Genomic DNA, 14,581 nt, shown 5'->3' with positions numbered 1-14,581 from the left:
TTCCTTGGGAGGAAGAGGGGCCAAATGTGCTCTATTCATTTCAATGGAGAGCTCCTGCATGTACATTCACTCGGTTTAAAAGGCGTGTAGAGATTAAATATGCAGCGTTATCAGATTTTGAGAGGCTCTCCCCAAACTACAGTACATCACTAAGTCCTCTGTATCTCTCTGCACAACGGGGGATCTATTTGAGCTGTAACCTCGCCAGCATACACATGGTAAGACACTGCCCCCTGTTGGTATTACAATGCACATCAAGGATGGATATACTGAAGCTCTTCGTGCTTCACTCCATGTAAACTGACATTTTGATTAAGACTGCACAGTTGCCTATGAATATATGATATTTATATGCATGTGTGCATCTATTGGGCCTCTGGGCCTTTAAGGAATATCAGTATGTCTCATGCCTTACATCTAAAGTCAGTAGAGATGCTAAAGCTTGGAGTTGTTAGAAAGTCTTTATTTTAAACGTAATGGAATTATTTCTGTATGTATTTTGGTGGAAAAATTAATATACATGACAGAGCAGCTCAACTTAAACCCAAACAATGCTTACAATAAGGTTAGGGTTAATCATTGAAGTCATATTAGATTGTTGTTTTGCACTGGAGTAAATTATACTGACATACTTCTCTAATGTCACCATTTCTTTATGTAAATGAGGTGGGCAAAACATCACTTCTCAATATAGTCCAGTTGAACACCACTGCAATCTCAGTATTAAACATGTAGTTCAATCAATACCTTTTTTACATTAAAAGTAAACATTATTATATATGTAATTGCAGCAATAGAGCTGTTGAACTGGATCACATTAGATGGTACAGTGAAGTGGCCGCTGAGTGTATGAACACATTTTCTACTCACTAAAAGTCTTTATTTGGAAGTATGCATCAACATGGTCTTAAAATTACTTAATGTTGTATATAATTATAAAGTACCAAATTATATCTTTATTTTCAGAAACCTACTAAGTTTTCATTTTTGTTCAGAAATGATGGAATTTAATTCTTATGACTTAAAGCTCCTGTGAGGAACTTTTGGTTTGTGTTGACTTTGGCGCCCCCTGTGGACAAACCTCGTACCGTTTTGCTGATTTATTCCTGTACATTCTTAAGTGGTGATTTTTTTTTATTTTTTTAAAGATAATTTTTTTGGCCTTTCATGCCTTTATTGAGAGGACAGTGGATAGTGTTGGAAACAGGGGAAGAGAGTGGGGATGACACCTGGCAAAGGGCAGAGGGCGGGAGTTAAACCCCGGGCCGCCACATCAAGGACGATAGCTTCTGTATATGGCCGCCAATTTAACTGCTGAGCTAAACCGGCGCCTTAAGTGGTGATTTCTAACAAAAAATCTTACCCTGCTCTCTTTTTTCTTTTTTAAAATTATTTTTTTGGCCTTTGGCTTTATTTATAGGACAGCTGAAGATAGACAGGAAATATAGGGAGTAGTGAGTGGGGGATGACACGCACCAAATGATCGGCAGAACGGGAGTCGAACCTGCGATCAGTGCGACGAAGATTGCAGCCTCTGTTCATGGGGTGCCTGCTCTACCGACTGAGCCAAACAGTGCCCCCTATCCTGCTTTCTTTAACAGTCACCTGTATCACTCACTTTAAGTGTTTGCCCTGGAAAATGTAAACAAAGGCATCGTGCAGCAGTTTTAGGCATTAAAAATAACTACATAGTAATAATCAATCTTGTCGCTGATGGTCTGGTTTGCTTCTGTAGCTCATATAAAGTCATCAGAATTAATTTCAGTCTGTTTCATAACCAGTGAAAACCTCCTCACAGGAGCTTTAAGAATGTCAATCAATGCAGAGCGATGGAAAGATTAATTTATAATTCCATTTTATTTTCAGTATTACGCAACATTAGAAGTATAAATATCTGTTTTAATATACAACATCTATGACATCCATAGAGCTTTCCTTGGGCAAAATACAAAACTCAAAACACTTTTATTGCACATTTTCTAAAAGACAAACCATCGTAAGCGAGTTCATCTAATACTAGTTTTTTTCACAGAGGAAGAAAGAAAAAAGGAAAAGACAAGCAGACAAAGAAGAACCCGACGTATGAAAAGACGTTGATAACCGCACAAACAAATGTTCTCTTTGAACATCCTACTAGAAACAACATTATCTGTGACACAGAACATAGATTTGGCAAATCAACAATATACAAAATATACATCCATGATGCTTTGTAAACAAACATTGAATGTGCTTTAAGGATTTTACAGGAAAGAAAAGACATGTTCAATAACTCAAATAAAAGTCAGTGATTCTTTTAAATCTGAATTCAGGACGAGTGGGGAATTCATAAACCAATTTCAGCTCCACGTTTACTCTTCTCACCCTGTGGACTGAACACTGGCGAAGATTAAGGTGCTTTATTTTCTTTCACATACATTAGCGATACATTTACATTTAATATCTAATGCACGTAAACATCAGATGCTTTTTAAAATCTCTGCGATCAATCTCACGTGTTTCAGCTTCATTCTTGATAATAGATTATCTGTGTCTTCATGAAGAGTATATGTAGATTACGGTTTAGACATAGCCAGCACTACAGATCAAACACTGTTACATACTTGGTGTCCTAGGCTACTTTCTGTTTGTCCTTTAGGGTTTGAACTTTAAAAAAGGCATCTACAGTTTAGAAACATGTTTACGTGTGTGAGTAAGTTGCAGAAAGTGAATGCAGATATATGAGAGCCTATACGTGTGTAGTACCAAGTATTTGTACATTAACATATGTTGTGAAGTATGCTCAGCAAATAATGACGATTTTGAGTATAAAATCTTTCAAGGGTGAAGCTTCAAGCAAGATTCTGCTTTTTATAAAGAGATCCAAACACAACACTGAGACCGAGACCTGACATCAAAATCCTTTTAAACCCTGTGAATGTGAAAACGGAGAAGTCAGAAATCCACTGCAGTATTACCTTGAGAACATATTCAGAACTGCTGGTTCATCTCGTTAATCAAAAACTGCGTTTCCACTGCAGGAACTTTCCACAGGGACTAGGAACTAATGAGTTTCCACTGCAGGAACTTTCCCCAGGGATTAGGGACTTAAGAGGGTACTCAATATGTTTCTACTGCAAAAACTTTCTGCAGCTACAAGGGACTCTCAAAGGTACTGAATGAGTTTCCACTGCCGAAACTTTTCTTCAAGGACAAGCAACCTTAGAAGGGATTCAATTAGTTTTCAATGCCTGAACTTACCTCCAGGGACTAGGAACTTTCGGAGGTACGAGGTATGTTTCTACTGCAGGAACCAGGCTCTAAATAAAGTTCCAGGGACTTAATTTTACCCCCCAAAAATGTCCCTGCTAGGAAGGGTTGTACTTTCTGAAAGTGCATGGCCTTTGGGTTGGGACTTTCCCCAGGGACTATGGCACAAGAAAGGTACTCAATGAGTTTGCTCTGCAGGAACTTTCCCCAGGGACTGGGGACTTTAGAGGGTACTCGATGCATTTCCACAGCAGAAACTTTCCAGCAGGCACAAGGAACTTTCGGAGGTACTCAATGAGTTTCCACTGCAAAAACTTTCTGCAGCTACAAGGGACTCTCAAAGGTACTGAATGAGTTTCCACTGCCGAAACTTTTCTTCAAGGACAAGCAACCTTAGAAGGGATTCAATTAGTTTTCAATGCCTGAACTTACCTCCAGGGACTAGGAACTTTCGGAGGTACGAGGTATGTTTCTACTGCAGGAACCAGGCTCTAAATAAAGTTCCAGGGACTTAATTTTACCCCCCAAAAATGTCCCTGCTAGGAAGGGTTGTACTTTCTGAAAGTGCATGGCCTTTGGGTTGGGACTTTCCCCAGGGACTATGGCACAAGAAAGGTACTCAATGAGTTTGCTCTGCAGGAACTTTCCCCAGGGACTGGGGACTTTAGAGGGTACTCGATGCATTTCCACAGCAGAAACTTTCCAGCAGGCACAAGGAACTTTCGGAGGTACTCAATGAGTTTCCACTACAGGAACTTTCCCCAGGGACTAAGAACTTTTGAAGGTACTCGGTATGTTTCTACTGCAGGAACCAGGTTCTAAATAAAGTTCCATGGACTTAATTTTACCCCCCCAAATGTCCCTACTAGGAAGGGTTGTACTAACATCTCTGATTGGTTCAGTCCTTGCAGCATTCATAAGAATCTTTTACACGCTAGCACACTTATTAAGCTAATCTTCAATCCTCGCAGACAACAATCACATAAAAAGTGTTCCCTGGGATTAAAAGTTCCAGGTACTTTCAGTGGAAACGCAGCTAAAAACAATCTTTCATATTCACCACATTTTTTATCACTATCAAACGGTAGTAAGCCAGCAAGACATCATCAACAATAAAGACATTCTTAGGAGACGCTGACAGCCCTCACAGTTTTCATATTGATGCTACATTTTCAGAAATAGCCCACCTGCCCCCCCTCGTGCTTTTTTATTCTCTCTTTCCCTTCAAGTTAATTTTGGAACATGTGAAAGGTCACGAAGAAGAGGATGCCTTTGATGAGACACATCACGGTAGCTTACTTTAGACCAGAAGCAGAACATTTTACTCTAATACACTGCAAAATCTATACATATAATACAAACGACAATCATGTAAGCCCCATGTATCCCAGTTTTACAGTGTTATTATATTTACACTCCCTATTGCATAAAAATCAAAAAAATATATGTACAGATGTCAGAGGAATGTGAATTAACACCACGCCTTGCTAAGAACAGCAAGTTTTTTTTATTTCCCATAATCCTAAGGCCCCTTCACTAATTTATGATTTCTAGAACCGTGAGATGATTCTGTATTTTTTTTACGTTTTAGGCGAAAAGCACAGGATAAAGTGAGTTCCCTTCTGCACCAAACCCCACCTAAAAAACATCTGATTTTACTGAACAGAAACAACCGTGACACAGCTGCTAAATCGCGTGGTCTACTGCATTAAAAGACGTCAGGTCCTCCGAGTCTACGAGTATGAGTGCAATTCAAAAATCATTAATGGCACTGACTCTACAGTACATCGCAACCTTTGTAAGGCTTCTTCCCCGTCCGTCGCCCCCTGACACACTGATTGCACAAAGCATTCTGCGACCAACAGAAAGAAAACATCCAAACGTTCACTTGAAAGTAAAAAACACCAGAAATTACCAGCAAATGATTGCCTACATTCAGACCTAGAAACACACACACACACACACACTCGCCCTTCCTCTCTATCAGCATGTAACAGCTTGCCCGGTCCTCGAAGGAAAAATAAGAAGGCATGATGATGTTTGCACAAAACGTATCTAACATTTTATTACATCTGGCTGCTATTTTTACTTCCCTCTTTACTTTTTGTTGCCAGAACTCCGCGGCGACTCCTTCTGCTGCTTCCCCCTGCCTGAGTCTTTGTCTGAGCTGTCTCTCGGCGCAGAGGGAGCAGCTCGGGGTGCGTCTCTTTTTGTGTTTTTCTGTGCGGACGTGACCTCTTGGACTGGTTCTTTTTTCTTCCTCTCGAGCGTCTCCTTCTTGTTTGAGGAAACCTGTTTGTCAGGGGTGGTGTTTGTTCTGCTTTCTGGGCCTTTGTGGCTGTCCTTCTGCGCCTCCTTGGATACCTTAATTACAGTTTCCTGCGGCGCACAGGTGGGGATCCTGCCTGCTGTGGCTCCACCGCTCGGTGAGTGTGTTTCTTTTTTCGGTTTGGGCAGCACCGGAGGTGGATCCGGCTGGGAGGGCGCGTCTGATTGCAGATGAGGTACAGTGAGAGGTGACGGGACGTGTTTTGGTTTGGAGTCGTGATGGTTTCTGACGACTGGGGCTTGTTTTTTGGGTGAGGGGTCTTTGTGTTTGGCATCAGGGCTTTGTTTGATAACTGGTGTTTGAGCTACAGAAGTTTTTAGACTTGATGAAGGAGGGGCAGTTTTAGGAGAGAGAGATTTTGGCTTCATGTCTGGGTTTTCTTTCAGAGTTTGAGCTGAAGTTGCTACAGAGCTTTGAGGCTGGGTTTCTTTAGGAGAATGGGTCAGCTGCACTGATTCCTCCCGCTTTACGTCGACTCTAGCGCTCCGCTTAGAGTCGATGGATGCTTGCATGCTTGAAGGTGAGGGTGCAGATTCTTTAGACAGATCCCTCTGTTTTAAATTTGGACTTTGGCCCTTCAGTACGGCAACAGGAGGACTTTTCACTTCACTTATTTTCGCCTCCTTCTCCGTCTTCACAGCGACGTGTGCTACAGGTTGCGTGTCGGGCCTCGGCTTACTCTTGGGACTTAAAGCATTCTCATTTGAAGCTGAACATTTCTGTTTAGCCGCAGGGACCACGCTGATAACAGGGCCTTCTTTTTTAGACGTGAAATGTTCTGACGCGGACGGTTTGTTTTGTGCTTTTTCAGCTGGACAGTTTTTCGATAGCTGCTCTGAATCTTTCACATTCTTCGTCTTTGGTGAAACCGGATCGTCTTTTTTCGGCGGCGTTATGCTACTACTCTCTACTGCACCGACTGACACAGTTTTATCCGTTTTATTTACAACCAGTGTGACTCCTGTGTTCAATGAGGAGACAACATTTACTGGAGGCGCGTCCTTTTTCGACTCCACTTTTGCGGCACACTTGCTGCTGCCTGCGTCACCCAGTGCTCTCACCGCTGATCTGTTCGCCTGCACACCGTCCTTACTCACAGATCTCTCCGAGCTGTCCTGATCCTCAACTTTTACGCTGCAGGTTTTTCCTTCGTGCACAGCAGCAGATGCTGATGTTGTCATAGAAACCCGTGGTTCCGGATCGGAAGAGCAGATGTTGAGCGGCTGCTGTTTTGAAAGAACATTCTCTGGAAGGCGCACAGGGATGTTCTGTACAGTCACCTCAGACGCAGAGGTCATGTTTGAGTTGTGTGCGGGAGCTGCTTTTCTCTCGCTGCTCTGACGCTGACCTGTGTCCAAGCCGCCGTTTACGCTCCGCTTCACGGACACAGGTAATGGCTCGCCGGCAGCTGAAGCTACAGTTTTAATGTCCACCTCCAGCTTCGCTGCAGTCAAAGAGGCTCCTGTCTTGCAGCTGTCGGCGTTCTGTGATGTAGTGTTTACTGCGACTTCCTGCTGCTCCACTTCATCCTCCTGATCTTCGTTGCTTACTTCCCGTATGGACGGTGTTTTTCCACAGGAGAAGTGCGAGGTGTGTCGAGGGGCTCTGTGCTCGTGAGCCAGCGATGAAGCGGCCTTCAGACTCGTCCTGCTTTCTTGTTTGACAGCAAACGTCGAGGCCTCCACTTTGCTGCACGGAGCCTTTAATAAGTCACTTTGTCTGTCCTGTGTTTTCTCACCGCTCGGGCTCATTTTCACGTCAGCGGGTGTGCTGTGTGACTGATCCTTTGAGGCGACTATACTGTTTAAAGAAGAAACAGCTTCAGAGCTCGGGGAGAAAGCAAGAGGGCTCTTGGGTTTGTCTGAACTTTTGATCTGGGGGATGGTTATCTGTCGCTCTGTGGGGGTCTGGAGCCAAATTTGAGGGCTCAGAGAAACTTTGTCGCTTGTGTTCTCCGCCATCTTGGATAAACACGTCTCTGTTTTGGAGACTCTTGGCCCTGAGAGCAGACCGATATCCAGAGTGCCCTCCAGAGGTCGGAGGGAGGAGACATGGCGTCCCTCGAGTTTATACTCAGACGACGTCTTTCTGAGCGGAGACTCTGCGGACGAGATGAGCTGCAGTTTCTCCACGGCGCTCCCCTCTCCCCTGCCGGAGAACAGCTTGGGCGTTAGACCTTCGGGGCTGGAGTGAACGCTCCCGAGTCCGGCCTTTATGTGGTCATGAGACAAGGCCGAGTCCAGCTGGAGACTCTTGGATCTGGTGGAGCCGAAGTGCAGGTTCTCGTGGATGCCGGAGGAGCAGCGACAAATGCAGTCCTCTCGTTCCTCGAAGGACAGCCTCTTCCTGGTGAACTCGATGTTGGGAGCTTTGAAGTCCAGCCTGTCCGGCTTCATGTTGTCTTTACCTGGCCTGGAGTGCTGCCAGTCTGGGTGGATAGAGCAGAGAGTTGATCTGAGTCCGCCTTCGCTGTCACCACTTGATGAGTCAGCGATGCCCTCAGAGACTCGCGTGCTGAGTTTCTTATACAGAACATCTTTGAGCGTCGTGCTAGCAGCTTTAGCCTCCAGAGGACCAGAGTCTGAGCTGCTCTTGTTCAGCCCCCTGCCAAGAAAACCGTCGTCCCTGTCCTCACCACACACGGAGGACGCCTCAGATTCCCGCAGGGCGTCTTGCTTCTGCAGAGACTCCCTCCTCTCTGACCAGTCCTGCCTCTTCACAACCACCTTAGACTTCAGCTTCTCCTTATCGAGCTCCTCCACCGACTCCTGCCGGCCAATCTTACGACTGACGGGCCTCTTTAAGCAGCCCTGCTCCACAGGTCGAACGCGGGTGATCGCAGGCGGCTCGCAGGCAGTTTCTTCCACACTCTGCAAGACCGTGTAATCCCTTTGCTCCTCATCCTGCACCTCCTCTTGCGTCACCTCCAGGCTGTGTTTTCTGGGACACAGGTGCTTCTTATCTCCTGTGTAAGAGGGGGAAAGCTTCTCCTCAGACTGGACTCGTTTCAGGAGGGGGGAGCGAGGTGGCTCGGCGCTTTTTGGGCGCACAATGTGGCGCACGATTGTGGGTGGGGAATGTATCTTGGCTGGGAAAGCTTGGGTTGTTTTAGAGATGGAAACAGAGTGCCCGCTAAGCAGGGGAGAGGGCGAGCGCTGAGGAGATGTCGGCTGAGGGGTGGGTGAAGGCGTGCGAGCCAGAGGAGAAAGGGGGATGCTGCCGGCGGACTTGCGGCGCCCCTGACGGAGCCTCTGACCCGGCAGCTTGGGGCCGAGGCCGTGCAGGGTGGAGGGACGGATGTGGCCTGAGCCTGCAGGGGAGTTTGGAGCGCTGGAGCTGGGGGAGCTGCTCTGGGAGGAGTTTCCACCTGGAAGTTAAAAGGAGGAAATTAGATATGAGTGAAATATGGGAAATGAAACAGGAACATTTCCGAATGACAGTTAAATGAGTTGAAGTCTCCACCTGACTGGGTGAAGTCTGGAGCGGGGCGGAAGGTGGCGGTGGGGGAACGAGGGGACAGACTGTGGGTGGGGGAGCCGGGGAGACTCTCACCAGAGGACAGCGAGTGGTTCAGGGAGGAGAAGCTGCGGCTGGTGTGCAGGAGAGGAGACGGCTGCATCGCAAAACGCCTGAACAGGGAACGCCGCCTGGAGGGAAGAGAAGAGAGACGAGAGAGGAGTCAGTCTGATAAAGCTAAACCAATAAAACACACAGGAAAAGAAGATTACACTACTTTAAGATTAAAAACACTTTAAGGAGCAGTTCTCCCCTGGAAGAAGCCGCTGTCAGTCAAAGCTGGTGTTCTCTGTAATCGATAGAAGCAATAATATTTGAAATTGGCGCCATAGCTGTGGAGAAAGTTGTACAAACAGTACAAACAGATTGTGCCCCTCCCTCTGAGAGGAACGGCCCAGCGAGAGACGCTGGAGGGAAATACTACTGTGTTCGCTGCAGGCAACGGCTCAGAGCTGGATAGTATCTGATACAAGGCGAGAATAAACCGGTGGACCGTCTAAAAAAATCTTCAGGTGTGAAGTCTACGTTTCAAACCTGACGTTTTTGAACAAGTGAATAATACGTTTTCCGGCAACTCTTTCATGCCGGTGTAAACTTGTGGAGATTTCTTCCTTAGTTTTAAAATTTTTTTCAGTTGTTGTTAATTATAGTCCTACAAGGGACATGGGCGAAATGCAGCAGTCCAAAGACATGTAACCTGTTACATCCTGCATAAACGCTCAAAAATAGTTGATTATAGTGGTCAAATATTAACGATAATTGCATTTATTTCCACCTATCCTGTCCAACAGAGTCATGACATCAGAGGCGGGCGGCCTAGATTGAGGAAGTGTAGTTTAGCGAGCTCCCTGGCCTTTTCCAGGTTTTCCAGGACCCATTGGAGAAGCGGATAGCGTCCTCCAAAGGTATAGAGCCTAACTACATTTCTTCCTACCATAATGGCATTAGCTCCCCATGATAGCACGATAGGACTGAGGTTGAAAATCGGCGAACTGGCCCTTTAATAGCACTATTGTGTGATTAAAATACTACCTGATAAACAGGGTTAAGGGGACTGAATGCATTTTGACTCAACAGAAACATTTTCATTTAGTTTCATTGGACACAGTTTGTATTAAGTAGCTGCCATTTTGACTTTGCATTCCCGATATTTCATTATTTGCCTCCTCACAGAAAACACATCAGCTTCCACATTTCCTCCTTCAGCTGTTCTTCATGCAAAACCATCCAGTGACTCTACAGTCAGATCACACGTTCAAATGTTCCTCAGTGTTATACCTCTGCCCCCTAGAGGTTGACAGGACTCATAGTGAGAGAGTGAGCAATAATACTGAACTGCACTCAGTGATGGTTTCACATCAGAGAACAAAACTAAACGACTGCATGTCAGCACGGGTTTCATCTACATTTTTGGTGCTTAGAGGAAGAAGGATGAGCACAGGATGAGCACAATAACATTCTTTACAATGTCCTGAATGTTTGAGGTTTAACATTTAATCCAACACTTCACTGTAGGAGGTTTGTACCTTTCTGGTGTCTTTTCCTTCTTGGGCTTTTTGGCACATCGCACCATCTTGCTCCTGTAGCTGTTCCTCCGGGCCGGACCCGTTTTAATGGAAGTGTTTTCGAACGGGGTCGTGGAGATCGCCACTTTGCTGCCACTCTGAAAAGGACAGGCGGCATTTGAGAGGATGATTTACATGCTCGTGTTTAATGCTTTCTCAAACGTTCACCTTAGAGGCAGTTACCTTGAGCAGCAGCTCCACGACTTCCGTGTGGACGAGGCCGTGGACTGCTTCTCCGTTCACGTGAGTGATGAGGTCTCCGGCTTTGAGTCCTGCTTTGTGTGCAGGTCCACCTTCCTCCACGTTCTGATTAAAACAAAAGAGACGTTTGTTATTAATTGATTTTTCTTTCCAGCTCTTTGGAAGTTTAAGGATACTTTCACGTCTGTTTTATTAAGATGGATGAGGTCAGGTCCCAGTTATTAATATTCCTAATTAAGACACCGGCACACAAGTGCAGCAGGTGTTACGATTGATCCCAGTTTGTCCCCTACAGGCTCCTGTAGTCCTTACCCAGACCATGTGGTACACCGTGTAGATGTCGCCCTCACAGGCGTACACCCTGATCGCCCTCAGCGTGAAGCCGAACTTCTTCCCCGAGCTGTGGATGACGACGGGCTGCCGCGGGTTGGCGTTGCAGAGGGAGGAGTCCCGGCTCGGAGAGGAGTCTCTGGAGGAAGGATCCGAGGAGAGGGAGTAAGGAGACAGGGGGCTGGCCAGCGGTGACACGCCGAAGATATCTGCAAGAATAAGAGATGATCAGCACCTGAGCAGAGTCTGTTATTTAATCAATGAGACTTTGAGCGTCGCTGCAGTCATAGCGAGGTGTTTCTGTGGAGCTCATTCATGCTGCTCCTGCTGAGGGTGAGACTAATGGGATTTTCTCTCCCAGCAGTGAAGACCTCTCACTCCCGCCCTCGCTGCTTACTTTCCTTGTTAGCGGCTTGCACTCGGCTACTTGCCCGCAGCCACTCTGTAAAATGGAACTCACAGCAGGTGTCATGCAAGGCCAATTCCGCACAGATCCACAGCGCTTTCATCTCTTTCAAATTATTTGTTCAAAGCCTGTTGCTGTTATTGTAATTCTCGTCACGTTAACGCTCTGACATACTTTAACCTTCAAAAAAACTGGAGACTTTGGAGCGTGCATGTCGTTCTGCGTGTGTGTCAGACTCACCTCCAGGGATCTGAAGGGACAGCGCCCCGGTGGAGATGGACTTGGGGACTTTCGGCACGGCTCCGGTCCGCTCTGCAGCGCTCTCAGGCCGCAGAGAGTTGCTCTGAGCGGCGTGGTCTGTGGAGGCGTGACTGGTGCAGTCGGGGCTCTCCAAACCCTCACCTCGGGGTGTCAACTGGTCCAGATGTTCGGAGAAACTTCCTAATTATAACGAAAGATGAGCACGCAGTTAGGCACACATCTATACTGAGCAAATGATAGGCAAGCTTCCTCATGGACGGATTAAAAAAAAGGCTGAATTTGTCTTTGTCAGACACCCGACAGCCAGTTAGCATAGCTTAGCATAACAGAAAAAAGCCAAACAAAACTTAAATAAAATCCTAAACATCATCAGGATGTTTTCCAAGAATAAAAGGACAAAAGAAACTGCTGAGAGGAGCCGAGCTTTGTCTGTTCACTCCTGTAGTTTGATTCTTCCTTTTGTAAACCGAGCACATGTTTTATAAAGTCGCACACTAAGCAAATCTAGCCGGCCGTACCAGACAGCGTGGCTCCGCTGTGGGTGCTGCCCGGAGTGGTGGCGTCAGGCTCGTCCTGCGGGAGCTCCGCCGTGGAGAAGGAGGTCTTGCTGGGGTCGCCGAGGCCGGAGGTCTCGTCCCCCTCGCTCTCTGCTGAGATGGCAAACTTTGGTAACAAGTTGGGCCGCGGGCCCGGATTCACGCCGTCTGTGTCTGTGGAGTGGGACAGCGAGGGCCTGGAAGGAGGGAGAGGACGGAGGCTCATGAGACGAACAGAACCTGGAAACGCTGTGACAGCAAAATGTTTGTGTGTCCTCCTGTTATGCAATCTTTGATGAAGTAACTGTGTAACATTTCTGCTCTATGACAGATAGGAATGCACTGTGTTTTTACTTAAAGTGCATTAATGATAAATATGTTGCATTTGAATTATTCTCACTTTTATGACATTTGTTGTTTTTGCTGCAGGTTTTGCAAAACACATCGCAGCTGTGTACGAAGAAGGATTAATGCTGTCACAGAACAATCATTCAAACTGTCCGTCTGATTCACTTTTTCATTCATTTGTTGATAATCATTTATTTTTTGCTTTTTTGCCTTTATTCATAAAGGATACCTGGAGGCTGAAGAGAGATAGGAAATACGGCGAGTAGAGATTTGAGGATGACATGCACCGGATGATTGGCAGACTGGGAGTCGAACCTGCAATCAGTGTGTCGAATACTTAAGCGCCTGCTCCACCAACCGAGCTATAACAGCCCCTTAAAGTATATTCAGGGTTCCCACTCTTTTTAAGAAATAATTTTCCAGGACCTTTCCAGGAGTTTTCAGGACAGCACTTGCTCTCAAACGGTCATATAATTTACTGGTAGGCCTAGTACTGACACTTTTAACCCCAGTTTTATTCCTCCTTTTTTTGATGATGCAGGGTTCACGATGAAGTGTCTCAAGCCCCTTTTACACTGCCTGTTCAAGGCGGGATTATTACACCTGTCATGTTCTGTCTTCTGTGTAAAACGCACGGAGGTGTAATGATGGAGCGAAGTCGTTCATTAAGCCTACATCTATCCAAGTTACACCTGAAAGGACATAGCAATGTATTGAAAAAAAAAAGATTATAAAATTCAAGTGTCCTACTTTTCTATTGTCTTTCAGTTGGTTAGAAAGTGTCTAAAGGCGGCGATCTTACATCGCTCGCAGGACTCGATTGTGAATGTGACAGCTCTGGGAGCCCCGACCGGAGTTGAGGCGGCAAACTTGTGCTGAGCGTGGGGCTAAATTAAATTTAAATTTTCCAGGACAACATAAATTATTTCCTGGTCATTTTAATCAATTTCCAGGTGTTTCCAGGACTGGAAAACTAGTCTCTAACTTTCCAGATTTTCCAGGTTTTCCAGGACGCGTGGGAACCCTGATATTTCTATCTTTTGTTTAAAATGATAATTCACGTATTAGCACTGAACTACAGTTTCACTCTGTTTGTATGCTGGGGTTTAACGAGCGAGTCTTGATTCAAGGATGTAGGCGATCGTACATTTCAGCAAAGTCTGGCGTCCAGCTGAGGGAGTCAACAGTCAGTGGGCTCTCGCTCTTCTTCCCCTCCGTCTCTCCTTTCTCCTCCAGGTGCCCACGGGACAAATCCAGGCTGCTGTACACCTGAAACACACAGAGACACAGATTCACTTGCAGGCTATAAATGCAGATTAAACATCTCTGCATGCAGATATTAAAAGCATAAGTAGAAAATAAGCAGCAGGTGAAAGTGAATTATCTTAGTGACCTTCAGTCTACACACCAGGGTTTTAACATGAACAGGAGAGCAGAGACACAGTGCTGTCTGTGTGCATGCAGACTTCATCATGTCAACACTTCCTCTGAGACGCCCCGCTGTGTTCTGAGACACTGTACAGCTCTGTGTGATGTGAGCGTACTGCAATGCAGCACAACAATGACTCCCAGCTTGTACGACTGTATTGTGTATTGTGTTCCACATTAGCAGGAAAAAAAAAAAACATCTGATTTGCAAGCGGAAAATGTATGCAAAGCTGAAGTCTATGTTTAATACTGTCGGGGTAAATGGAGAGCGTGGGGGGGACATACATTTCCATATGAAACGCAGACTGCTCATGATTTCGTTCCCATGAGAAAAGCAGCAGGACAGATGAGAGCATCAGCTCATTTACATCCCTGATGACGTGTGTGTGTGTGTGTGTGTGTGTGTGTGTTA

The 14,581-nt window shown here is 45.8% G+C and overlaps 1 protein-coding gene across 3 annotated transcripts in view; it reads right to left on the bottom strand.

Annotated features, from left to right (window-relative positions):
• Window positions 1-507: 507 nt before the first annotated feature.
• The window catches only part of mast4 (microtubule associated serine/threonine kinase family member 4), a 95,353-nt gene continuing 81,279 nt past the window's right edge, over window positions 508-14,581 (bottom strand). For 2 of the 3 annotated variants that reach the window (XM_069673617.1, XM_069673616.1), the window contains exons 20-27: window positions 13,889-14,010; window positions 12,376-12,590; window positions 11,837-12,037; window positions 11,173-11,399; window positions 10,843-10,965; window positions 10,621-10,757; window positions 9,041-9,225; window positions 508-8,945 (exon numbers count right to left, since the gene is read on the bottom strand). In XM_069673617.1, coding sequence (XP_069529718.1) covers window positions 5,347-8,945; window positions 9,041-9,225; window positions 10,621-10,757; window positions 10,843-10,965; window positions 11,173-11,399; window positions 11,837-12,037; window positions 12,376-12,590; window positions 13,889-14,010 — 4,809 coding nt within the window. In that variant the 3' untranslated portion in view covers window positions 508-5,346. The remainder of the gene's footprint in view (window positions 8,946-9,040; window positions 9,226-10,620; window positions 10,758-10,842; window positions 10,966-11,172; window positions 11,400-11,836; window positions 12,038-12,375; window positions 12,591-13,888; window positions 14,011-14,581) is intronic. The other variant, XM_069673618.1, reaches the window with a different exon arrangement.

The sequence above is a fragment of the Semicossyphus pulcher genome, unplaced genomic scaffold (genome assembly GCF_022749685.1).
Source record: "Semicossyphus pulcher isolate SPU_LCO1_2020_fin unplaced genomic scaffold, fSemPul1.0.p SCAF_22, whole genome shotgun sequence".
In the NCBI taxonomy this organism is placed as follows: domain Eukaryota; kingdom Metazoa; phylum Chordata; class Actinopteri; order Labriformes; family Labridae; genus Semicossyphus; species Semicossyphus pulcher.
The sequence above is the reverse complement of the archived record's forward strand: the minus strand, read 5'-3'. Positions and strand labels throughout refer to the sequence as shown.